The sequence below is a fragment of the Amblyomma mixtum genome, chromosome 5 (assembly GCF_055824585.1).
Source record: "Amblyomma mixtum isolate Tamu chromosome 5, ASM5582458v1, whole genome shotgun sequence".
Taxonomy (NCBI): Eukaryota; Metazoa; Arthropoda; class Arachnida; order Ixodida; family Ixodidae; genus Amblyomma; species Amblyomma mixtum.
Genome location: NC_143016.1, coordinates 83,830,162 through 83,855,662, shown reverse-complemented (window position 1 = coordinate 83,855,662; position 25,501 = coordinate 83,830,162). Strand labels below are relative to the sequence as shown.

General features: G+C 45.4%; 1 protein-coding gene across 1 annotated transcript; it reads right to left on the bottom strand.

Annotated features, from left to right (window-relative positions):
* Positions 1 to 3,117: 3,117 nt before the first annotated feature.
* LOC149342859 (perilipin-5-like) lies at positions 3,118 to 25,107 on the bottom strand. Its single transcript, XM_089542247.1, has 5 exons — positions 24,859 to 25,107; positions 15,716 to 16,188; positions 7,292 to 7,603; positions 4,912 to 5,157; positions 3,118 to 3,376 (listed from the first exon to the last, which is right to left on the bottom strand). Exons 2-5 carry the CDS (start codon positions 16,184 to 16,186, stop codon positions 3,284 to 3,286), a joined length of 1,122 nt encoding a protein of 373 aa, XP_089398373.1. The 5' UTR covers positions 16,187 to 16,188; positions 24,859 to 25,107; the 3' UTR covers positions 3,118 to 3,283.
* Positions 25,108 to 25,501: the final 394 nt, after the last annotated feature.

Below are 25,501 nucleotides of genomic sequence, written 5' to 3'. Positions count from 1 at the left end.
GATTGGAAAAACTCGTTAAATAACATCATTTTCGGAGCCCAAACCAAATGAAGGAGAAAGAGAGGGAAAAAATTTTTTGCCGTTATTGAAAATACCTGCAGCATAACCTAGAGAAAAGCCATTAATTACTCTCCCTATAGAAGTAGTTGTGTGGCGCCTTAGAAGTAGTGTGAAGTAGTTATTTTCCTTTGCTTTAACCCCCTAGTAACACAACTCTCTATTCACACGATAAAGGAATACCGCGTGTGCTCCGATTACTCACGGCGCAGCGAGCGGGCACCCTAGGAAAAAGCGAGGTTTACGAGGCCTGGGGCGTCTGCAGGTTTCTCCAACTTGTTCCCGCAAACGAGCTATGAGGCTCTTCTGGGCTGAATACCACTTCTTTGCTGTGCTTTGCTTCACCTTGAGGCAGTGATGTTGTTAGTGTGGTTTCAATTTTTGTTTTGATGCGATCCTTGCTGTACTTGCTCTGAACATTGCCCGAGGCGCCAACAGGCGCTTCTCTTGAAAGATAGAATGTGTGCCTTTCTTAGACTGTATGCTTGTGTGCTGCTTGATGCTTATGCTTCCGGAAGCCAGATCTTTTGTCGTGTACGGGGTGTTTCGCTTTCTAAATGCACTTCCATTCATGAGTAAACTTTCTTAGTCGTTGTTCAGGTAATCGTTTAGCCCTCGAGTGTTCTGATAACGGTTTCATCTCATGCAGCGGGATGAATGTTCGTGTAATGGCTCGAAACTCCGGACATTTAATATTGGTAGACTTGCAGGAAACTTCCAGAAAGAAACTCAGTCGAATAAGAACCATACTCTGACGTCTATCAAGCCAAACGCTTGCACGCATAGTGCGCAAGCGTGCATGTTATGGTAGTTAATTTCGGTCTATTATAAAACGTTTATTCCTCAACCAAAAAAAAACTAAAACACTTTCTTTTTTTTCTTACTAGTACATGCAGCTGCCGTCAGAAAAGCGCCCTTACTCGGGCACAGTGTTTCTTTTTATTTCAAGCAATTAAATTCGAAATTAACTTGATTATGTCACAAAGTCAGTGATTTATTACATACAAAGCTGCCTGAAAGATATACGTATTCTTCTGGACAGACCAAACAATGTCAAAGTTGGTGGTCTGTACCTATTATGACAAGTTTTCATTAAAAAAATCTGCATATTTAATGCCATGCACGATGAACGTCATCGCTATCATCGTTTGTGCCGAATCCTTAAAGTCTATTATTTGTTTATTGTAGGAATCAACTCAAAAGACGAAGGACAAAAAAATGAATGCACACTTGCGTCTTTCTCACTGGCTTCCTCTAATAAGTATGGAGCAACTGACCCAGGTATCGACTTGTGTCATTCTTTGTTTCGCATCCTCGGTACGACGAGCTTAAATTCATCAAGCTGTCACAATTCTCCAGTAACGCGTTAAAGGCCTTTAGAGCGATAGACACTGGTTCTCAGTGGGCTTCCCATTTCACGATCTCAGAGGAACCAGCGCAAAAGGGCAATGGACAAAAATGAAGACGATATGACACGGAAAGAAGGGTTGAACTTTCAACTTCATTTCGGAAGAAACTAGTGCAACGTATATATACAGTTTCCTCTTAGGGAGCATGACGCACAAGCAGAGCTGAACCATTTAGATGAGAAAAGAAAGAAAATGACTAAGGATATAAAAAGGGTGGCACAAGCGAGCAAAAACCTACACAGCTCTTTGCTATAACACATCAAGGAAATAAATTAAGGAATGCGAAGATGGACGGCCAACAATTAACACGCCACAAACCAACGGTGACACAAACATGACCTTGAAAAATCGTTTTTTTTTCTTTCAAGGTCATGTTTTTATCACCGTTGGTTCATAGCGTGTTCCTTGTTGGCCGTTTATCTTCGCATTCCTTAATTTCTTTCCTTGATGTGTTATAGTAAAGAGCTATGTAAGCTTTTGCTCGCTTGTGCCGCTCTTTTAATATCCCGAGTCATTTTATTTTCTTATCTAAATGGTCCAGCTCTGCTTGTGCGTCGTGGTCCCTGACAGGAAACTGTATGAATACGTTGCACTAGTTTCTTCCGAAATGAAGTCGAAAGTTCAGCGCTTCTGTCTGTGTCGTCCGCCTTCATACTTGTCCGTTGTCCTTTTGCGCTGGTTCTTCTGGTATCATGGGTTACCAACCAGCTCACCAACAAATGTCGCTAAAATTCATTCCCATGTCAGTTTTGCTAGGTGTATTCATGGTTACTCACTAACAAAAACAAACTCCATCTGTGACCTTAGTCAGTGAACAAGATGTTCCGTCGCATAGAGAACGGTTACCAATGCCAACGAAGAAAAAATATTATGCGGTCACTTAAGTTTAGGATAGGACGCGATAAAGTTAATGGCTCCCTTCAGCGGCCTAGGGTCCTGTTTGGATGCCACTACGCATACAGGGACGCTGTCGTACAAGACTCACAAAGCCTCCACTTAACCAAGTAGAATGAACGTGGCTCGGTGGCCTATTTACATGACCACGGCACGTAACATGAATTCGCTGTGATAAATATCATGCTTAAAAAAAAGTTTCTCGGTGAATCCAAGAGGCACGAGTTCCCACCTCACCCCAATTTTCTTTTCAGTGCGGTTAATTTACTTTACATTCTTACTAGTCACAATGACGTTTGAGTCATGTTGACTCCTTATAATTACAATTTATGTGATGTTTAATCACTTTTCAAATCTGCCGCTCTACGTGTGACGTCACTACCTCTTCGTCCAATCCGTAGTTCCTAGCATGGCCTGGTTCTCGGCCGGGTTTTCACATTAGAGAGATTTAGCATACCGGAGACGTACTAGCGGATACTTATACAGATTTTACGTACGCCTTTTGCGCACGCGCAGTCGTCCCACCCGGCCACGCATTTGCCACTGCGCATGCGCAAGTTCACTTACGTAAACCTGGCATACATCTCCGCTAGTACGTCTCCTGCACGCTACATCTCTCTATTCGCGTTAATACGAGCAAAAAGACAACACAAGCATGGATGTTTTTTTTTTCTTCTGAAGCACTGTCACTTTAATTGACATTCAAGAATTGTTGAAGAACACATGTTTTGATACTGAGATCAGGTTTTTACGGCTTCCGTGTTTACCCAGCACAAATTCAGGTTTTTCTTAATGTCAATACCTTATTCGTTTAGACTCAAGTGCCTGTATTGGTAAAAATTCGCATACAGTTGGACACGCGCGTACATATATACACCTGCTTACTTCCACTCTAAAACGTACACAAACGATCAAGGCTGGATTCATAATTCCTCTGAATCCGTCGATGTTTCGTCGTCATCATCCTCTTCGTTGCTCTTATCTTGCTCAGCAGGCTTTCTGTCGAAAGGCGCACGCTGGAAAAGGAAGTTAGAAGAAGAAGTCAGTAAGCTACTTCAGCTGTATAAAACAGTCTCATTGCAACTCCTTCTTTCAAACGTTGCAATAAAGTGTTTCAACGCACTTTGAATGTGCCGGTTCGAACTTCGCTGCAATTTGGCGACAAACGATGGGCTCGTTCGCACATCAGGTGTGATTGACTGAAGACCCCCTCCAATGAAAGTACGGTAAACATACTGTTCGGACAGGCTGTGTATCCCCATCGTCATGCGAAAATTACTGCTAGTTGTTCAGACAACAAAAAAAATCATCGCGTGTGAAACCAGCCGCATATCAAAAACGCATTGCCTGCCAATCTTTCCACACATGAGCTCGTTATTTTGTTTAATAATTTAACAGCTCACATTTAAAATTATGCTTCTCGCAATACAAAAAAAATACGTTACACAAGTACGCAACATGCGCAGAACACTAGGCATGTGTTCTTCGAGCATGTTCCCTTCTTTTTCCCAACTCCTATGTTAGCTCAATTCATTTGTCTGTCAGTGCGAAGAATTTATCTTTTGCACTATTAAAAATTAAAATTACATGTTTATTCAACCCTAAAAGAAAGGGAAAGAAGCAAAAAAGGTGCAGGGAACAATGAACAGAGTTTTTTGCGAACGGCTGCGGGGACAAACTCTCTATTTACCTTCTGCGATGGCTACATGCTTTCTAGCTCCTCGAAAAGCAACGCCTAGCGCTCACCCAGCTGTTTGTGCATTTTTGTGTATTTTGTGTGTGTGTTTGTGTATTTTTTTTTCGTAAAGCTGAAAATATGAGCGCACGTCGTGCACGCATAACTGTGAGCACACGATGGAAACAAAAACTTATCTTCAGTACAGAGCTGTGTAGGGGGAATTTTTTGATAAAGTAGATTCCCGTGCGATCTGTGAACAGTATGTAAGCTAGAACTCCTGGAAGCACTGGTTTCATGAAAAAAAAAACTGTAATCCTGACAGAATTCTGGAGAAAGGGCTTTCTTTTTAAACGTTTGATATACATGATAATATTTGACACATTTCTGAACTTTGAGGTTTCATGAGCTCCCGTAACTGAGCGAATAAGGTGAAATTGATGCTACTGCCGTTCGGACAGGAGGACACAGCAATACGCTCTCCACCTTGCTTTACAACCATGGCTGCGGTAAAGACACTTTGCAGGGTTCGCGGCGCTGTCAGACAAGTGAAACTAAAGATCGCAGGCTCCTTGCCAATCCCACCTGACAAATGATTGTGATCGACGCTTGCCGTTTCATGAGAATTTAGCCAATGAGAACATGTCATCTATGAACAAGAGATCGTTAGGCTATATGTGCTATATGGGTCGAGAACCGGGTGTGGTCCAAGAGGAGAGGGGAAGAGACGTATGGTTACGCAACGTAGTTATTACTGTCCCTTCTTTTGTCGTGGGAAAAACCGAAAACTCTGAAAGTTTTCCCTTACTGCGTTTTCGCAGTTAGAGCTAGGCTTCGCTTCGGATGGCAAAATTGTTTTGGTTTGCTTTAATTTACCAGGTGGCTTAAGAGGGCGTCGAGTGTTGATCGGAGGCTGTCGGTGAGGTAGGCAAGCTGGGCGTACGCCCTGGAGGCCGATTCGGAGGCAAGGTGAGTGAGTGGTGAGAGCCGCTTGTTCAGTTCGGGCGAGATCTTGGCGTACGTCTCCTGGATTCCGCGGGCCAGTTTCGAGTTTTCAGTGACGACGGTGACGGCTTGGTGAACGGCGTTTTGGGACACGAGCAGGACTCTGCCGGGCAAGGCCTGTGGAGGAATAATAAAGCAAGACACGGCTGCGCGTCAGCTAAGTGCATGACACTCTTCCTGCCGCAAATAGCCGCGCGTGATTCTAATTACCGCTTGAATAACACATCGCGGGCTAGTTGGTTCGTCACAAGGCAGAACAGCGCAAGCTACACACGGACAAGAAAGTAGACGAGACACACACAGCGCTGACTTACAATTGAAGGTTTATTTTTCCAGACACTTCGGTAAATATACCGCAGCATCAAGAAAATGACAGCAACCAAGTCTGATAAACAGTCATCGCCACCAGAAATCACACAGGAGAACTCCGATCATCCAGCTGCCGATAAGAACTGCAAATTCCTTAGCTATAAGGGCAATGGAGGGGGTGCTGAAACAACTTTCTTAAGATGCGCGATTTTCACGGTTTCAGTGATTTCTCGCGTGGTTTTGCAAGCGCACCTGCGCAGCACGCTCGTGTTACCTAGCTCAGGGGCACATTTACAATCTCGGCAGTGAATGCCCAGATGGCCTGAGATTCGTTGCGTCACATTGTAAGAGATTGTCCGAGCACAAATACAATGTGACGCAACGAATCTCAGGCCATCTGGGCATTCACTGCCGAGATTGTAAATGTGCCCCTGAGCTAGGTAACACGAGCGTGCTACGCAGGTGCGCTTGCAAAACCACGCGAGAAATCACTGAAACCGTGAAAATCGCGCATCTTAAAGAAAGTTGTCAGCACCCCCTCCATAGCCCTTATAGCTAAGGAATTGCAGTTCTTATCGGCAGCTGGATGATCGGAGTTCTGTGTGATTTCTGGTGGCGATGACTGTTTATCAGACTTGGTTGCTGTCATTTTCTTGATGCTGCGGTATATTTACCGAAGTGTCTGGAAAAATAAACCTTCAATTGTAAGTCAGCGCTGTGTGTGTCTCGTCTACTTTCTTGTCCGTGTGTAGCTTGCGCTGCTCTGCCTTTTAATTACTGCCTCGAATTTCCCGCTTTAAAAAGAGCGCATTTGATTATCTTTACTGCACTCACACCCCGAACAACTAAAATCTTGTGCAGCAAAGAATATTGCAAGACCTGCCATCTGTCACGAAAAAAGAAAAGTGAGCGTCACGCCTTGGCAAGTGTATAGCGAATGATCTTACCAAAAGATTCACACCGCTGAAAACTCGCTGCTCAAGGTGACATTTTAATATGTTGCGAAAGTTAAAAATAGGACATGCTTCAAAAACCCTTTATCGATAAAAGTTTTTCGGCAGTAGGTGGACAACTAGTCACAGCAATGAAGACAGAAGCGGGCGTCAGATAGTAATATATAAAGGATGTTTCAAATGTGTGGTTATTATCTTCGTGCGTGAATAGGGAAATGCGGTAAACACACTGCAGTATTAATACCCTTTACCTATGAACCCTTTGTGACATATCCTCGGCTTTTTGTTCTTCATTAACCATTGCTTTTCAAGCTAAAGTACCCAGAAAAGCATGCCGAAACTTCTACAGAATCAGTTAGACGGAAAACTCTCTTCTGGTAGAATTTCTCTCTTTACTATTTACAGCATCGAAGTGGAATGTTGTAGTCTCAAAACTCGCACAAATTTTCAGATGTCCCGAACCTTAGCGATGCAGAATTCTAAGGACGTTGGGGCACTTTCATGCTCGGTTGTAGTGCATACACTAAACATATATACAGACCGTAATCTTGCTTTAGCCGCACCATTGGGCAATCTCGATGCTCTCCCTGCCCTGGCCAGGCAGTCCAGAAATGGAGTCGAGACAATTGAAGGATCAGAGCAAAAACATCGCTGTCCCCATCCCGATCCACAATTTCTAACCCCTTCCTGATAACCTTTCAACCGATCCTTTGTACCCATCCTTCACGCTACTTCCCAGTGGAGATCAGGGGAGTTTCCCCTGGCCCGCTCCCCCGGCTGTGGGTCGCTACAGTAGCTTTTCTCTTTTCTTTTTATTTTCCACCTACGGGTGGTAAAATTACCATTTGCTCACGGGCCTATTCTTTTATTTTCTAATTGGGTTAAGCCTGTTGTACGTATGTGGTGCAGGCAAGGGGCTTATTATTTTCATTTCCTTTTAGGTCACCCCAACCTATTCTTTGTAGTGTATGCAGATACAGTAAGCGCACCTTGGCCGTCTCCGGGTTGGGGTCGTTGAGCAGAGCCTTGAGCCAGCCAGCGTCCGAGTGCAGTTCGTCGAGGATGTCCTTGAAGCTCTTGGTGTTGTCCAGCAGGCCGTCCTTCATCTTGTTGAGCAGCCCCAGCGCCTGCTGAAGCTGGGTGGCCAGCTCCGAGGCGCGCTGCTGGAACAGCTGGTACTGCTGCTGGCCCTTGAGGGACACATACTGGCGCACCTTGTGCCCTACGTTGGCCACGCGGCTAGGCAGCTCGGCGTCCTCGTAGTGGCTCTGCTCGACAGAGGCACCCAAGGCAGCCAGCTCCTGCCGAGGGTCACAAGGAAAGGACATGTAAAAAATCATGCAGGGCACCGCCTAGAAGGTGCAAGAGCTGCCAATCATGACGCCCACGTCAGTAGTTGCTAATAGCTGGCTGATAACAACAGTGGAAAAAAATGATTTCCAAGCCCATTAGGTCATAGGAAGGTAACAGGACGAACTAGACCAGCAGCAAGTGCTCTTAGACTATATTTCTAGTACAGTGGGCCCTTCCTTTTGTGTGTCAGCTCCACGTCCTGTTACCTTCCTATGTGCCTCGTCTGTTTTTGCGCCTAAAAACTATTTCATTAGGTCATGACCCAAGTCCGCTAGAATTGGCCCCAGTCCACTCGTCCACTAAAGAGTCGTGTTTCGATGGAGGCGACGCGGTAAAGGCGCCCGTGTGCTGTGCGATGTCAGCGCACAATAAAGAACCGCAAGTAGTACAAATTAATCCGGAGCTTTCCACTACACCGTTCCTCATAGCCCGTGTGTTTGCTTTGGGACGTTAAACGCTAAAATTAACAATTTCTTTGCACGAGAGAGAGAGAAATGGATGGAAAGGCAGGGGGGTTAACTAGGCAATGCCCAGTAGGCTACCCTACACTTGTGGAGGGGAACAAAGGGGAAAAAAGGAAAAGAGTGGCAATGAAATTAGTTTTTCAAAAAAAGAAAAAATAAGTCCAGATGGCGTGACTACTACGAGCGATCTGCTCTGACCACTAGGATGTGCGTGTTTGGTATATCTCCGCTGAGCAAAAGACAAAAAAGGGTAAGGCACGTCTACTGGGTCAGGTAGGGGAAAATGAACGAATAGAGAGATTTAGCGTAGCGGAGACATATACCTGATAACTGGACGCTGGTAAGCATGCGTGCAGGGGGTGCCCGGAAAACCTGTATACGTCTACTCTACTACGTCCCCGCTATGCTAAACCTGTCTCATTACACTGAGAGGAACTACTGTGGAAGCACTGTGCAAGTCGTTCAGCCGACGAATGCCGAAGAAACGGTGCATGGAAAATCAAATAGGGAACTAGAGGCGCCGGGGGCACTAACACATTCCCTCAAATCGCATGTTCGAGAAATACTTCCACTGCGATCTCTTTGGATCTGTTTGCTCCATTTGCGACCGAATATGGCTCCGAAAGAGTGCCTCCATGATCCTGAAGGAGCACGTCGTATTTCTGGAGGGCGGTTTTACCGAAGATATACACACTTATTCCGACTGCATCATGAGAGGCCTCACTCAATATCGGAAAGATACCGAATGCATGCTCTGTGCAATTTCCTAGACGATCACATTCCTTCACTGTATAAATACAGTCGCATGCCATCTTTATCACCAAAGAAGACGCATATACTACTCTGCCCAGTTCTTATAAGTGCTCCTCCTTCAAGCCCCTGAGCGGCCTGCAAGAACAAAAAAAAAATGCGATTTATCGAATGTGACCGAGGCTAGCAGTCCCAAATGGATCATGGTAAAGTTACTGGCAAACACCGTGACAGAGGTAACACGTTGTTCAGCTAAGGAACAGCTCCTTGATCCTTGAAAACATGAACCTTACCCAGAACAGCAGCTTGGGCTTGTTGGTTGCTGATCTTCATGTAACAGCGCAAAAACACAGACGGGACACATAGAACGAGAACACACTACGAGCGCTGTTGTGTGTTCTCGTTCTATGTGTCCCGTCTGTGTTTTTGCGCTGTTACTCGGAGATGAACGCTACGTTTTGGACGATAGCGGTCTGCTACTGCCTGCGCTCGTTCCATATAGGCATCCGGTCATGTGTGAACATTGTGATTTTCACTCCAAGAAGTATAATTCGAAGTTCTCACCACAGCGTTACAATCACAAATGATCTTCTCTATGCTCTCTGTATATACCAACTAAACGTGCCTTACTGTTTCATTGTTTTCATCTGGTGTGCTTGCCAGGTTTACTAAATAACAGTCTTCAGTCAAAATTTTCATGGCAGCACTTGGGTGTTCAGCAGGTTGCGCACAGAATATGCATACCAACGGTTCTTCACCAGGCCGTTTGATGCCGTAAGAAAGTTAATTGTACGCGTCCGCGTATTATGCGAGCAGGGTTAATTAGAGGATTAATTGTAGGACAGAGTTAATTGGAGAGATATGGGAGAGGCCTTGGTCCTGCAGTGGACGTATTCAGGCTGATGATGGTGACATGAACGTGCTACGCTACAATCGTGCCGAAGCAAGAACTTGTGGTATGTTGTTAACATAAAAAATGCGCTCGAAACAGAAAAACTATGCCAGTCTTGTTGCTAATAACACTGATCCCGCTGCCATTTAACAAACTTAAGCCTCCTTCTTCGAATAACTAGTTTTGGGCCTCAGGAGTCTGCATTAAGGAGGAGTCTATATCAAAGCTTCGTGGAGAAATGCGTGGAACTAAAATTCGAATTTTCACATTTTTATGTGAGAGCAAAATCGCAGTTCTTTTCTTAATTATCGTTTCCGCGCAATCTCTGAGCTCAAACAGCACGTCGTTTTGTTATTGCTTCTGTGGCGCCAAATTACTAAAGGACTTCAAAATGGTCCCAGCCAACATTTGTCATTAGGGTCGTCATTACGAGAAGAGTAGAAAGACTCAATTAGCTCTCTCGTCAGATCCTTCCCTTAAACCTCTTTGAGGTATAATCTCTAAATTGCTCGATTAGGAGGCTCAGGGGCGTCCGTGAAAATGGAAGCCGTTCAAATTAGACGTGAAAACTTGAACTCCCATTTCAAAAAAGAGAAACAGGATCGAAAATACGGTCGAGAGGGTCCTGCCAGCCAACTTCAGTGCAGGCTTTTAAATGAAGTCTCTCGCGGACCTGCGAATGAGAATGGATAGCAGGACGGCGGAAGAAGCAAGACAACGAGAGTGCCGGCATGGGACTGACGAGAAAGCTCTCACAGAGAAGATTAGCAAATGCGCGACAGACATCCGCCGTCACGTGACAGCAAAGGAAGAGAGCAAGGTTGAGATAGCAAGGTACTCGTCCCGCCTCTTCCTAAAGCAGCATTTAACACGTTTCCCCTTGCTCAAAACCACTTTATCCAAGCAAATCTTTCTTCCTACCAGATAAGGCGAGAACTGCAACCACGTTATGTGTGTCACTTTAGGCTCTTGTTTTATATGGTACGTCAATGTTCATTATGAAAACTAGTTTTGTAACGTTTCATCATAGGAATCTCTTTAAATGTTTAGTCTGTTCGCCTCCATTCCCTTTACGTGTGTCACTACCGATGATGTAACAAGAAAAGTTAGACTGACGTGTTATTCAATATGCACATGGGCTGCATTTAGCCCCATCCCATTGTAATTGAAGCCGCACCCACTCTGCCTCATTATGACTCTGCGTAGCAGCCCGTGAGAGAAATCTCTTCCACAACTGCCAGAGTATGGAACTTTCCTCTTGTTTTTCCCAAAGCGGCGATGATTTTGCTCGCAGCAAATTAAATTTCTCTCAGATTACGTTGTTATATTTTATTCAGCGGCATAAGACCGCACTTTGTTTTGCAGTCGAACCTCATTATAACGAAACGGTTTATAACGAAATAATGGATGTAACGAAGGAAGGAACACACCCCTTGGAAGCTCGCTCACGAAGTAATAGCTGGGCCCCTTGAATTTTGTGACAACGAGAATAACTGTACATTTTTGTATCGTGTGGTACAGCATTGTATTGTATTGTATTGTATTGTATTGTATTGTATTGTATTGTATTATATTATATTATATTATACTATATTATATTATATTATATTATATTATATTATATTATATTATATTATATTATATTATATTATATTATATTATATTATATTATATTATATTATATTATATTATATTGTACTACATGACATTGCGTTGCAGTGCATTGCATTGTAATTTGAATTATCATATCGAAATGTGTCGAGCGACGGCTGTGATTTTAAGTAGCATGAGCGAGACAAGTAGTAGTTCATTGCCTACTTTTTAAAAAACTGCACCAAAAATTAGAGATCCATGGCGAAGCACTACGCACAATAAAACGGGCGCGCCTACACAGGGGAACGAAGATCTAACACAAAAGCGCATTGGCGCTTCATTATAGATCCTTAACTTGCCCGTCTAGCAAATCTCTTACAAAAATCAGAAAGCTTCGCCGGATCGTCTTAGCTACACAATGCAACGCACCGACCTCGCCTCTCTTTCCTCTCTTTCTTTCTCCCTTTCTTTCACTGTAGAGCCCATTTGCAGAGGTACTAGTCATGTCTTTGTATCAGTCTCTGTAGGTAAAGATGACAATGATCACGGAGCCGACTGACTCCGCGCGCAGCGATTGCCATTTTCTTTACCTGCCCCCGCGGCACTAAGCACAAAGGAAATTCCTCCACGTGCTCTTCCACTCCACTCGGTGCCCGCGTTTGATCTCGCCGTCAGACACCAACCTTTCTTTGCGGGTATATACAGGACGCTCACAAACATTATTTTCATTAGAGATTAATCAACCCGTAATTACACTGAGCGGCGTTTCTTGCTTATTACTTCGAAAGACCACAAAGCGTATAGATCTAACGGTTCAATTAGGCTACATAAAACAATCATCTCTGTCTCTCGTTATGATAATAAATGCGTTGTTACAAGTGATCTCATTTTTATCTCGTAATAACCTGTTATCCGACGTTTTGGTGCATTGATCTAAAAATATGCAGTTTCTACCTCACTTAATCGGCTGTCATGCGCTGCTACCTGATCAGCTATTGCGCTAGTCCGTAGTATGATCTCGCCAATCAAAGAACTTCGCGATGGTTTGGTTAAGGGTGCCACTATATAGTCGCATCCCAGCGTCACCAGAGAGCGTTGATTGATGCGCTTCCCAACGATGCGCGGCCAACCCTGCATCCTTTCATACGCGAGAGATACGTTACACGAGGCTTCGCAGGAGCGAGGGTCCCATAAATCACTGTGGATTGCCTGTCAAGCTTGGCTCACTTCTCTCGAGCAAACTGCGCTTTCCGGGAGCTCGCCTGTCGCGCGTCTCCATTCTTATATGAGTATTTGGGGAAAAACTGTGCGTAAGCATGCGGCCCGGAAGTCCCACTAGTCACTAGTTTGTCAGTTGTTTCAGCGAACGCTGGTTACGTCATCGTCGGGGGGACTCAAGACGAGAGTGGAGAGAATTGTGTAAAAATGAAGGAAGTTTCTTCAATTCCACAGCTAAGAAGACGCCATAGTACTCAAGTACTATGGCGTCTATAATTATACTAGTACTATAGTTAAGTACGGAGTACTTAAATAATTAAGTACTCCGTACTGCAAAGTACGGCGACCACACTGTGTTGCTTCAAAGTGCACTTGCACACCTCTTCAAACCAGCAGGAGTCGAACTTGCAACTTTATTATCAGCGCCGATAAACGCGTTCTGAACACTTTAAGGTTGGTTAAAACTGCTCAGTACACTAGAGAAGTGCATGAGTAAAGTCGCATGATGTTGCAAGAATAATGCAATATACCTTTTTACATCAAATCATGCAGCCTCCTGAGTATCTCGGAAATAACATGTTTTGCTGGTGTGTTGAGGACGCAGTCTAAAAGACCTTTGTACAGCCTTCACAAAGAAATAGGGGTCGTCTATGTGGAAGTTACATTGGAAACGTATTTTCAAAAACGTCGTTTGTTAAAGCTATTCTCATACCAGGCCGGAACTTAACAATTATACCACTCTCCACCCAGTTTGCCTAACGTCTACTTCCTTTCACAAAGAGCAAGCTCACACAGACGCATGGCATATATCTCAAAGAAGCACTTCAATAATAGGCCAACTTAATTAAGCGAACTTCCAATTCTCCATGCACTGAGCAGAAAATTTGAAACCTCAAAGCAACGAGGCGTGTCTCGCTCTCTCGCCCTATCAGCTCCAGCCGACGACGATGGAGAGGAGGATACTGGGACGTTAAGAAAGTCTTCTCAGAGCAAAAAAAAAAAAAATTAAAGAGGGGGTAGGGTTAAGATAGGGGCTCAGCCTTAAGTGACTCCCTGATCCCGCGAGTCCGCGTAATTGATGGCTTCTCCGCAAAGGCGAGGCGCTTAAGACATCGTAAAACCCTGGATCCACTTTCCCCTCCGCCGAGTGATTAACAGCGCCGTACGTCTCGCGTTGAGTGTCGCCATAAACGAGCTGGTTCCGGAAGTCTGCACGCACGTGTTTGGCGCGTGACGTGCGGTTGACGCGCGCTCAACGCGGAGAGAGCTGTACAAAGCTGGGCTGCAGATCATCTATATGTGTCCGGAGCTATACCCTCCGTAAACGAGCTTGTCAATTGATTCGCCCACGAATAGCTATCGAAAGAAGGGAGGGCTCAATGATGGTGCACTGATTGATCAGCTGCGCGTCACATTCGAGGAAACTCAAAGAGGTGGTGTTTCCAGTTACTGAATGACTTAAATCGCTTACCATGTCGTTGAAAGTTCGACGGAAATTCGTCTGGTCAGGCATAATGGTACGTTTAAATGAAGAAACAGTCACTGACCATAGTCGAAAAAAAAAGGAGAGATGTTTCGAAACCCGCACGGCTTTCGAAACTCCTTTTCTTTTTTTTTTTTCCTTTTGGTCCATGTCTGCTTCGTTATTTCTTATGAAATAAAGTATCAAATATAACTCATTGATCACGCGAGTTGCGACACTCCCCATCGGGCGCATGCGACGGAATCCTGCACTCTGAGTAGTGCTAAGCTCAGGCGTTAGCTGACTTTTGAGCCACTATAGTCGTATGCAATTCAATAACGAAACGGCAAATGCCCCTCAAAGGTGCTCTTCCGGCCTGCAGCGTCGACCGATTTCCCTCCTCTCCCCCTTGACCTATCCCCTTGGGTCGGCTAGCGCGAAATCGAAGAGGGTGGCAGATTAAACGGGAATAACTACGGTTTAATCGGATTAACCGCGGTGTAATGAATATTAGTCGACGCCATTGACTGGAGGACCTCCCCTGAGCGGCATCTGCCGCTTCGTTCTGGAGTTGTATCCGACTATAGCTGTGGCAGTAAGACGAAGCGCCCGACGGTGCTCGAAACGTGTACGAGATAGAGAAAGAAGAGTCACGGGGTGCCTCCAAGAGCTATGTACTCGTGGGTGGCGCTACCATCTTCTGTGAACTGGCTCCAGAAATCGTTCGCAGGGCTTATTGCATAACTGGACAATGCCAAATCGTCATGCCGAATGCTAGCCTTTGCTTTTGAGGCACTTGCCGCAGACGTAAGGGTTTCAATCGTGGCTTCGTCTTCGCCTTGACGAAACGCCAAACATCGTGGAGAAAATATCTTAGTCTAATTCAGAAGCGCTTGTCGTCCTAGATTGTCGCGGCGTTTGCTATCGGCACGGGGAACACTGAGCTCTTGCATGCCAGCTTACTGACTATTGGCCCAATGCATGCCAGCTTACTGACTATTGGCCCAATGCATGCAGAGCTCTTGTGTCCCCCTGTTCGGAACTCTTCCAGTGCACCCGCCTTTTCCTTGCATCTTGTTCAACAGAATATGCTGAAACGCGCCCCGACTCAGCAGCTACCTTAGTTATCTTTCTTTTTTCATGTAGTACCTGCTCGTTGTGCGTGACTTTGGGTTCTCCCTATCTTTAGCACTGTGTCACATCTGTGTCATCTCCTCTTCTCTTTTTTTTTCATGTTTTCTCGCTCTTTGCCCAAGTCCAGTTTTGTTTACGATCTTTCTTCTCATGTAAAATAAAATCGTCCTTATCATAGTGATCTCTTTTCTTGGTATTTATGCCATGCGATACTTGAAATTCGGAAAGATTAAAGCACGACAAACGAAGCTAAAATTGCGTTCAAGCACACTCGTTCCACTTATTTGTGGAGCTATCCTCATCGAGATTATAGAGGTACCGTCAGCACTATACTGACGTTTCTCCATTTTTTTGTACCGCAGTTTACAACTAGTCTCGCAGCGACAAAAGCGGCGGCAGATGGCGACTCTTGCCTCGCCAGCGAGCTATTGTACCGAGTCTTCATATACCACCTGTTCTACGGTCAGCAACGTGACCTTTTCCCCCAATTTCCACTCCACCTGGGCTGAGGTTAGTACCACACTTTGAAGCGATGTATAGGCAGTACCTTGTCCAAGGTGTCCTCCGCCGCGGCCAGCGCGTTGACGGTCTGCGTGCGCGCCTGCTGGCTCCAGGCGGTGTACGCGTTGGCCAGCGTCTCGCGCGGGTGGCTCACGGCGCGCACGGCCTGCGAGGCCAGGCTGACGCCGTAGTCGCGCGCGTCCTTGATGATGTCCTGCGGCGAGTTCTGCTTGACGGCCGGGTAGCTCTGCTCGATGCGGTCCAGCCCCTTGCACGCCAGGCTGTCCACGTAGTTGATGGGCCTTGCGAACTTCTCGAGCAGCGGCATCGAGTGGCCCACGGCGTACGCCGCAGACTTCTCAGCCGTGCTGAGCGTGTAGCCCAGCAGGCCGCTGCGGTCCTTGACGTAGTTGTAGGACTGCTTGGCCGTGTCCAGCGTGCTCACCACGGCCGGAAAGCTGGTCACGCGGCTCACGAAGTGACTCCGGATCACCGGCTGGCTCGTCGCCTCAGGCATGGCTGCCGAACGGCAAAAAGAAGAGTCTGCTTCAATGCGAGAGCTTTAAAACCTTCGTAAGGGAAAGAAAATTTGTCGTCAGTCAAAAAATTCACCCATTGGCTGGAAAGAAGTGACGCCTCCAAAGCGCATAATTCTTATTGGCTAGGGAGGGACGTCGCCAGAACGGAAGTCGTCAATTTCGCTACAGACATCAACACTTTATAATGATTTCGTATTGCCAACACATAAGGTGATTAGCTATCCCTGTGACTAATTTATTTTCATAAGTTATCTTGGAAAGTGAGAAATTAGCAGTGTAACGTTAATTTTACTTGAATGATATTTTTCGCATAGAGGGAAAATCAACCAAGAAAGGACGACGTAAGGCTTAAGACAGAACATCTATGGAACAATACGCAATTTACGCCATAGAATGCAGGATACAATCAAGTAATGTTTGCAGTGAATGAGAAGTTAACTATGAACAGTTCTATTAACAATCATGTTACGGAGTCAGTTTTTACGTCTCTGTATTCCAATCCTGCCACAGCCTCTATGAGGCTGTAAATTTGTGAATAGATAAAATCTGTAAGTAGATAATAAAATTTAAAAATCAGCTGAATTATTCAATCAGAAGCCGTCCAGTTCCAGCTGGAAACCATCCAGTTCCAGCTGGAACGTCATCTGCTTTCAGCAGCAAAATGCCGTTTCCAGATAGAGCATTTTCTTTTTCCAGCTGTCCCTCATAGCCTGAGTCGCTTTGGGACGTAAACCCCCAAAAAACCAAAACCAACCAAACCAGCTGAAAAATTGCCACCTCGAGCTGCCTACAGCTTGAATATATTCCACTTGCAGCTGCAAAACACCATTTGCAGCTGTTCCAGCTGAAGATGCAAAAATGGTTTGTTTTGTAGCGAGAGCTACACTACGCTACCCAGTCGAACATTTCGCCGTGAGACTGGGAGGCCGATAGTGCGCATGCGCGTGACCAGAGAGGAGAAGCCGGTGCGCGAGAGTTCGTCGCCGCCGCGGCTGCGTGTGGCCTCGTGTGGATAAACTGCGTATGTGCGGCTGTGTGTATAAAAGCTAAGGTGATACGACAACATGCGTAACCAGGGGGGAACTGTAGCACTCGCTACGTATATCCTGGTATAGCTGAGCTAAGCCACTGCCAATTTTCTTTTTCTAATTCGAACTGGTGTGTCTATTCTGATGTGGGAAAGCAATGTGCAAATGGGTGATGACCAATCATATTCCAAGTCATATGTAAGATGTTGGTGCTGTGTTTCTTTAATTATAAAAAAAATCCCTTGAGGAAACGGCAACAATGTCGTGATTCCAGATGTTAGCTATCATTCCGTAGATACGAAGAAGTCACGTCAACCATCTCTAGGTTCCGCCATCAGTAAAGATAACGGGAAAACCATAACTCGCAGCACTGAAGCAGTAAGCAGGGTTTTTAACTTTAGTTAGTAGCAGAAATGACAAGAAATGTTTAGGGATCTCTGTTTATTTTGATTTTTTTTAATGTGCATGTTACAAATAAAAGAAATCAGTGAAGATAGCTCTCCCTATCTTAAGGTGATAGAAAGGACCAATTGAGAACGGATTTTCAAGGACATATAAAAATAAATTTTATCTCGTCTTCACGGACAAAATCGACATGGGAGAACGTCAGCTTTCAGCGATTCAGTGTGCGCAACGTAGAACTGGTTTCCGGAACGATGTGGCACTGCAAGACGCGTATCTACGCGTAGCTACTGAGTATGCAAAGCAGTCAGGAAAGCAATGATAGAAAAATTCCTCCGCGTAACGGGCACACATTCGTTGGGGAGGCGTAAAACCCCAGGAGCTCCTAAGTGCATATGTGTTATGAATTATGAACTATGTGAATAGAGGAGATAATCAGGAATAACACGCAAAACACTCGTCGGTTAATATGAGAGCTTCAAAACTGTTGCGTTAAACATTCATTGGTGCTATATTGATTTCTAAATACCGATTAACTATTACCATAAAAAAGTTAACAAGAAGCTTAGGTTTGCAACAGCATTAGAGATCCCTTCCGCGCATGTGCTGCTCTTTCGCTTAGGTTCTGACTTTGTTTACTCTATCTTAAATATCACTGATGCTAATTCTTGTCATTAACTGGTTACGCTAATTAGTGACCCTAATCACCTAAGTGTTCCTGTAATCTAATTCGCCTTCTGTGCACCGTGAGGTGCTCGTACTAGACCTTCATTTATCCCACGGAACGAACGTTCCTCAATGGTGTATAGTTAGCGTGCCCGGCTCCCAACTCAATGGACATCGGTTCGGTTCCGCTTAACCACCCGTTTTTTTTTTTCTTTCCAGTGAAACTGCTTTCCTACGTCACTATTCGCTCGACCAATCAGGATTTTCCAGTCACGCCGGCGCAGACGCCTGGTTTTCCACCGTGAGTGACCTATAACGCTATCGCGTAGAAATGTGCGTTGCTCGTAGGCCGCACGCCTCACAGGCGCTTTCTGCAGAACAGCGTAGTGGGCACGAAAGATTTGCAGGATAGGCAGCCTACCAAAGAACTCTTACATTCGAAAACTTTTCAACTTAACGAGAACGTTTTTAATCTGTCAGACCTTACAAAAATTTCTTCAATCTATATACTGTCCATACACTTCTCTCTATAGAGTCTATAGACTATATAAATCCTACATACTAGTCTATAGGTAATACAAATCCTTTAGAAAGTATATAGTCAATCTATAGATTTATGGCCAAACACATTTAGTAGACTTTTGTCTATAGACATGCAGTCTATACACTACGAATAGACAAAAAGAAATATCTATAGGAAGGCAATAGAGTCTATAAGAAGTTTATAGATTGTTTATAGATCATTTTTATAGGAGATTGGATTCACTGCATGCACGCTTCATGGGTTCTTTAAAGTAGGAGTGATTCGTCCATGAGACCTGACCCGAAATTTCGAGTACTGGATAGAGATCACGTGCATTACGTGTGACTAGTGGCGTGAGCTCAGAATGGACGCTAACGCTGTGCAGGATTGGAAAAAAGATACAGTGTGAAAAAAACGCTGCTCGCTGATTGATAAAGCAAAGCCGTTGTCGCTTGTAGGCGTAGCCGAACGCGTAGTTTTTTTTCATACCCCCGGTGATAGCGCGTATCACCGCTTGTTGCTGCAATGAAACTTCCCGGAAAAACGGAGGAATGGCCTCTTGAGGGGCACTCGAGCGTCCCTGGAACAGCAGAAATGGGTATTTTTTTCACCCTTTCCTTTTCTCTTCTCACGTCCAAGTCTATTTATCTCTTCCCCTCGCCCCCTCTCTGTCTTTCAGGCTTTGTCCATTTAAAGCCCCAAGACCAGAAATGTGCAAAGTTTCCACTCTGTCATCCTTCGAAATCATGTAGAAATATAAATTGATCATAGTCATCTTCACACTGTTATGCTGATAAAATTTGGACGCGATGCACAATGCTCAAGAAAAGAAGTCCATTAATTGAATGGAAAAAGCTAAAAGAAAAATTGGGAAGCTAGAACCTTGAAGGAAAACTCCAAAGGACGATGAAGAACAGATAACATAGATTACAATCATGCGATAGCTGTTGGCTGCCTCGTTCAGTACAGTTTAGTATTGCTTCGGACAAAGCACTTTAACCTATTCTCACTGACAACGATCTCAATTCTTTGTACGCCGAGTTAACGCCTCCGTTTTATTAGATCGGGCTGGAGACTTAGAAGAGGCGCACCTTCGTTTTGCTTTGCAGAAAGATTTTGCTCTTCGATGTTTTATTTTATTTTTTTCTTTCACAGAATCCAATCTCCTGCACTGAAGGTTGGTAAACACGGGTGAAACAATTGAGCTTCCTGGAAACACAGGTTCACGGACGTAATTTTGTTCTCAGGATCAAAACTAAACGGAAGAGTACTGGTAGAAGAAAAAAAAATCATCTCGAAGTACAACTGTCTACAAAATGGTAGTTTAGTTTATCTCGTTTTTGCAGAAGGGGAAGTTATCGCGTTCCAACCGAGAGACGCCAACACAGGCTTTGAAGCCTCTAAAAGCTTTTTTTCTTTTGCTTTCTTTTTTTCGTTGAAATAAGACATTTAAGGTGAAATCTCCCGTGAGCCGACGTCTATGCTTCCTTATCATACACCTGACGCCTGTGCAAGCTTTTTTTTTTCCTTTGATATTATTTTCTAAATATGAGCTTAATGCTTGGGAGAATAGGAATCTACCAAACCTGCCTGATCTGCGCAAGTACTTGATATATAAGTGGACCAAATAGACATCACTGGTGTATCGAAGGATAGAAAGCAAGCTGGTATAAAAGAACCAGCACGCCACCTGTAAAAGTGTATGTTTCACTTCACTGCGGTGGCTTCAAGAAACTTTCAAGAACAGAGAGATTAGTAAGCTTTATACTTTAGAAATAACTCGCTTTCAGCTTTTTTCGCGCTAAAATAGGCCCTGAAGGGCACTTCACGGGCGATGCGATTTCTTCGTATCTCAGGCTTCTTTTTTCGTTATCTTCCTAGCTAACGAGCTTCTTAGAAAGCCCGGGGACACGCGTAGAGAAGAAGCGCAATCCTTTACCATGTGTCGGTTGGTTTATGGTTGGTTTATGGGGTTTAACGTCCCAAAGCGACTAAGGCTATGAGAGACGCCGTAGTGGAGGGCTCCGGAAATTTCGACCACCTGGGGTTCTTTAACGTGCACTGACATCGCACAGTACACGGGCCTCTAGAATTTCTCCTCCAAAGAAATTCTAGCCGCCGCGGCCGGGATCGAACCCGCGTCTTTCGGGCCAGCATCCGAGCACCATAGCCACTGAGCCACCGCGGCGGCCTTTACCATGTGTCAATATACTGAGTATTTTTTTTGCAGTTTCTTTGAAGAAAAGAAACCCATCAATGAGAGAAGGCCTCAAGACAATTCATCCTTACGCCACATGAACTAGGGCGAGCCACTGAATCTAACGAATGTCCGGGCCAATGAGAAAGCTTTCAAGAAAGCGGCCCCTTAGTGGATTTTCGGGAAAATGACATAGGCCGGCAACATTAAAGGCATTTTATGGTATTGGGAGCACAGGAATCTTATCGAATAAAAAACGCAGATACAAGGGCACTACAAAGTAGTAGCACACACACAAAAAAAGAAATTTACACCCCCTTCATCAGCGAATGTTTAGGCCTTCACATTTCACCTATCAGCATTCACATTGCGCGGGCTCTGTTGTATGATAATTGAACCGCTGATGTAAGAAGCAACAAGATGATTCAGGGTCAACGTTTTCAGGCTGAGAATGCAGAAAGCGTAGCGTCTCAGCGCAATAACCGGTAGTCATAGAGCAGGGCACCGTTTTATCGGATCTGGTTAATTAGAGTTTAAAAAAGACGTAGTGCTTCGTGGTGGTGCACCTCTGATGAAAACTTCAGGATGGCCACTAACGCACAAAAGAGAGTAATCCTAAACATGCATACGAACGTACAGCCTCTGTGAAAAGTAAATAGGCCAAGGTTCTTGCTTCTTGTAGCATCCGGGGAGTCCTATCTGAGAGGTGAGGACGAGATATCCTTTTGCTTTCAAGAGGAACGCTGGCGGTGCGTAACGGCCCCCACAGCATTAACTCCTAAAGAAAACCTCTCGGTCTCTATACTTTTGACAGAGGGTGTTGACGTTACTATTAATCACAACGAGAGCTCCAGTAGTCAATTGGGGTTATATTTTCTTTCTCCTCTTCTTCCTCTTGGCCCACCAATCTTGCAGTGCATTGTAGCTTCTTCTACGAAGCCCATTTGGATAACATACTCTATCGAGATTGGAGAAAAGGAATATTCTTGAAGATATCAGTAAATTATAAAGGTTCGGCTGATGAATGCTTCACGTTTAGTGATACAGTTGCGGTTTGAGTCCCAAAGATGTTGCTATGTCTTCGTGCGACAGATAGGCTCGAGATATCTGGCGCCCTAGCTTCAGATCTTTTCGGGATCAATTGGCCAAGACAAGGGGCAATCACGGCATTCGCATAAGCTTTCGTCTTGCTATTGTCGTAATCATTAGCACATTTGAAAAGAAAAGAAAACACACTGAGACGGGAAGCTGATGAGGTCGGTACAGCAGGAGCGAGTTGTCTTGCCGCCATCGTGTCGCTGCATGCGCCATTTCCCTAATAATAATCTCGCACCAGCTAGCCCAAATCAGACCATAGACATGCTATCGCGACCGACGATAGCGCTGGCCTCGGCTTCTATAAGCAAGCAATCACATGTAGAAAGAGTTAAACAAACTGTGCAAATGAAATAGCTTCTTTACAACAGACATTTACATCACGCCGTCACGATACGGGCTTCCAATGCGATCGCTTCGTCGGTTACTCGAGGTTACGTGATCTCGCAGTTGCCTAAACAAATGTACAAGTAAATACAAAGGAAATAAATAACAGCGAGCGGTGCCGGTAGGAATTAGAGTCCCTCTAGTTGGCATGAATTAGAGGCGCCCCCGAGCGATGAAGCCTGCGCTTTCCGAAGAAGTGCTTGCCGATTAAGTTGTATAATATGGAATGTAAAGGAAACTTACTTGAAACAGGCAGTTTTTGCATAGCGTATGCGTACTAGTGTAGACGTATAGCGGATTAGTGGATGAGTGCTGTGAATGCGCAGTGACAACTGCGCCTGCCTTGCTGGCATCCAGTAATCCAGAATATATTTATGCTAATACGTCTCTACTGTGTGAAAGCTTTCTAATAACGCGTAATGACAAGGATGGTGAAAATACAATGCTGTTGAGATAGATTTTAATGATAATTGCACATTATGCACGCCTGCCAAGTAAGGCGTGATGTTTTGAGTGCGTGCGGAGAAATACTCGCTCGGTTACTTTTCGCCTGTGGTGCTAGTTGTATGCAAACGCACAAAAGGTTCGAGGTTCGCACACTTTTCCGTTCTGGTGTTTAAACTCCCTACCCACGCTGTCATCGCCTTGCGCTCGTATTGCTTTCACTTCGCAGCAAACAAGTTGTGAGACAAAGCACAGTTCGACTCGAAGGTGAGCGTCGTACACTGAGCCTGTCGGGCGGTCAATAAAAACCTTTCTGACAGGTGCCCTCACTGCGGCACTGCACGGGACATTTGTGATGTGCGGCACCTGTTGTGGACTTGCCCAGCGACGGCCCCTATTAGAAACCGGCTCCTCGGGGAGGTCGGCCTGCGGTGGAACCGCGAAGGGGACTATGTGAAGTGGACTATGGACAATCACTTCACAAGCAGCCTATGCGAGTACCTCGCCGAAACTGGTCTACACTCCTTCTTTTAACTTTCTGTAACCTACATTCCACTCCCCTTTTCTCAACTTATGCCTCATGGCAGACTTCTCGAATAAAAAAAAAAAACCTTTCTTAAGAAAGAAGGACCTGGAGCCCACATTTCGGAAGCTTTATAAGCCTTGGTTACATGAATGCGACAGAAACCTACTCCAGTCAATTTTTTGAGAGGAAGAGTAGGTTTTGAGAAGGAAAGGAGTAACCCGTCATCTACCTTCTTCCTCAACCTTTTTTTTTTCACTTTCCCTTAAAAAGTTGACTGGAGTCGACTTCTGTCGCAGTCAAGTAAAGGGGCTATAGTCACGTATGGTCTCGCGCTCCTGTAAGATTACGCGAGCTCGAAAAACTGTGTAAGTGGCTGTATGAACGAAGGAAGAGAGAGTGAACGGGCCTGTCGGATGGCATCAAACGGGTCGCTATCACTGCCTCGAGCGGATAGAAGGGAGTAGAAAGTATCAAGAGGTTCTTAAGAGAAATAAATAGAACAGACGCACACCGCGCTGGAGCGTCAGCGATGGCTGCGGCAAAAGCCAGATACTCCTGCGTAGGCGTATCCTCTATCTTTGGTGTCGCGACAAACTGCCACCGCATAGTCTGAGTCGCACAAACTGTGACTATACTCGCTGCTCCGTGGCACTGTGAAGTTATGCGCAGCTTCTTCAGTTTAGCATGCAGCAATTCGTGCAACACTCGTAAAGCAGAAACTGTAGACATGGCAGCATTTGCTTACATGTGCCCATATTAACAATGCACTGAGAACATGGAAGTTGTGACGGTAAGGGCATATACGAAGGCGATGGCATGTCCCATGACTAAGCAGAGGAAGAGGAGTAACGAAAAAAGGAAAGCGCGGGAACCATCTCGCTCTTGAACAGCACCTTGGGGGAAGGTATGAAGAGACTGCAGAGAGGAGGAGAGGAAGAAGGGGTGGTCAGTCGTGGCCAGTGTTAGCAGTGTCATTCTTACACAGATCCAACCCACTTGTTCACTGGACCATGGTTTCGAAAACTTGTCACACGTTCCGACAATAACCAAGACGTGTGTATGTAGCCAGGCGCATATTTTCCGAACGTTCGAAACTTTTGAAGTACCAATTTTCTCATAGCGCGGAAGAATGAATGCATAAATCATGTACTGTTTTCGCTATAAACAAAGTAGAACTCCAGGCAAACAAGGTCACCCACCGCTCCGTAAAACAACGTTGAGACGCGCGCGCCAAGGGGCATTTGACCAGCTTAGTTTTATGGCCTACTAAACCCCGCTTTTTTTTTCTCTCCCCATCGCATCGCTCTGCGTTCGTATAATCCACATGGCCACGCACCGCTTACCTCTGAGCTCAAAATTGCTGCAAGGGCGAGTGCACTTACTTCAGTTAGCGGAGTGCGATCCAGTAGCAGTTGAAGCTCCCAACGAGAGGGCTCGGGAACAACTTGTGCGTCCTTATCTGACGGGCGCGACACTTTTATAAAGCCAGGCTTAGAGCTCCGCCCACGCTGGGCAACACACTCGCCGCTTGGGGGGACACGCTGAGGCGGCGAAGAAGAGGGAAGGCTGCACTGGGATTGCACTGGGGCTCTATCGGGGAACTCGAGCGTCACTCGCGTCTTGCACCGAGCTTTGCAGACGGCAGCGGAGGGTGCCCAACTTCGTTCGCACTTTACTGTCGCGTGCCTCTCCTTTCTTTTTCTTCCTTTCTTTCTTTCCTTCTTTCTCTCTTTCTTTCTTTGTCTTTCTCTCTTTCTCTCACTCTGTCCATCTTTCCTCTCCTCCCGTCTCGTTCGTAGTGTGCTTGTGGCGAAGAGATAGCCAAAGAGAGAGGGGCAGCGATTAGTTACCCGCTCTGAGAGAGGCGAGACGATAGCCCGCGCTGGGCCTCCGTTATCTCGGGGCTAGGAATAACTTCTGGAATGTTTTGAGGCTCGACGCGTCGGACACCGAGCCCTCTCGTACTCCGATATCGGCGTTGGCCCCGACGTCCTTGGCGCGCCGCTAAAAAAAGCCGGCGAACGT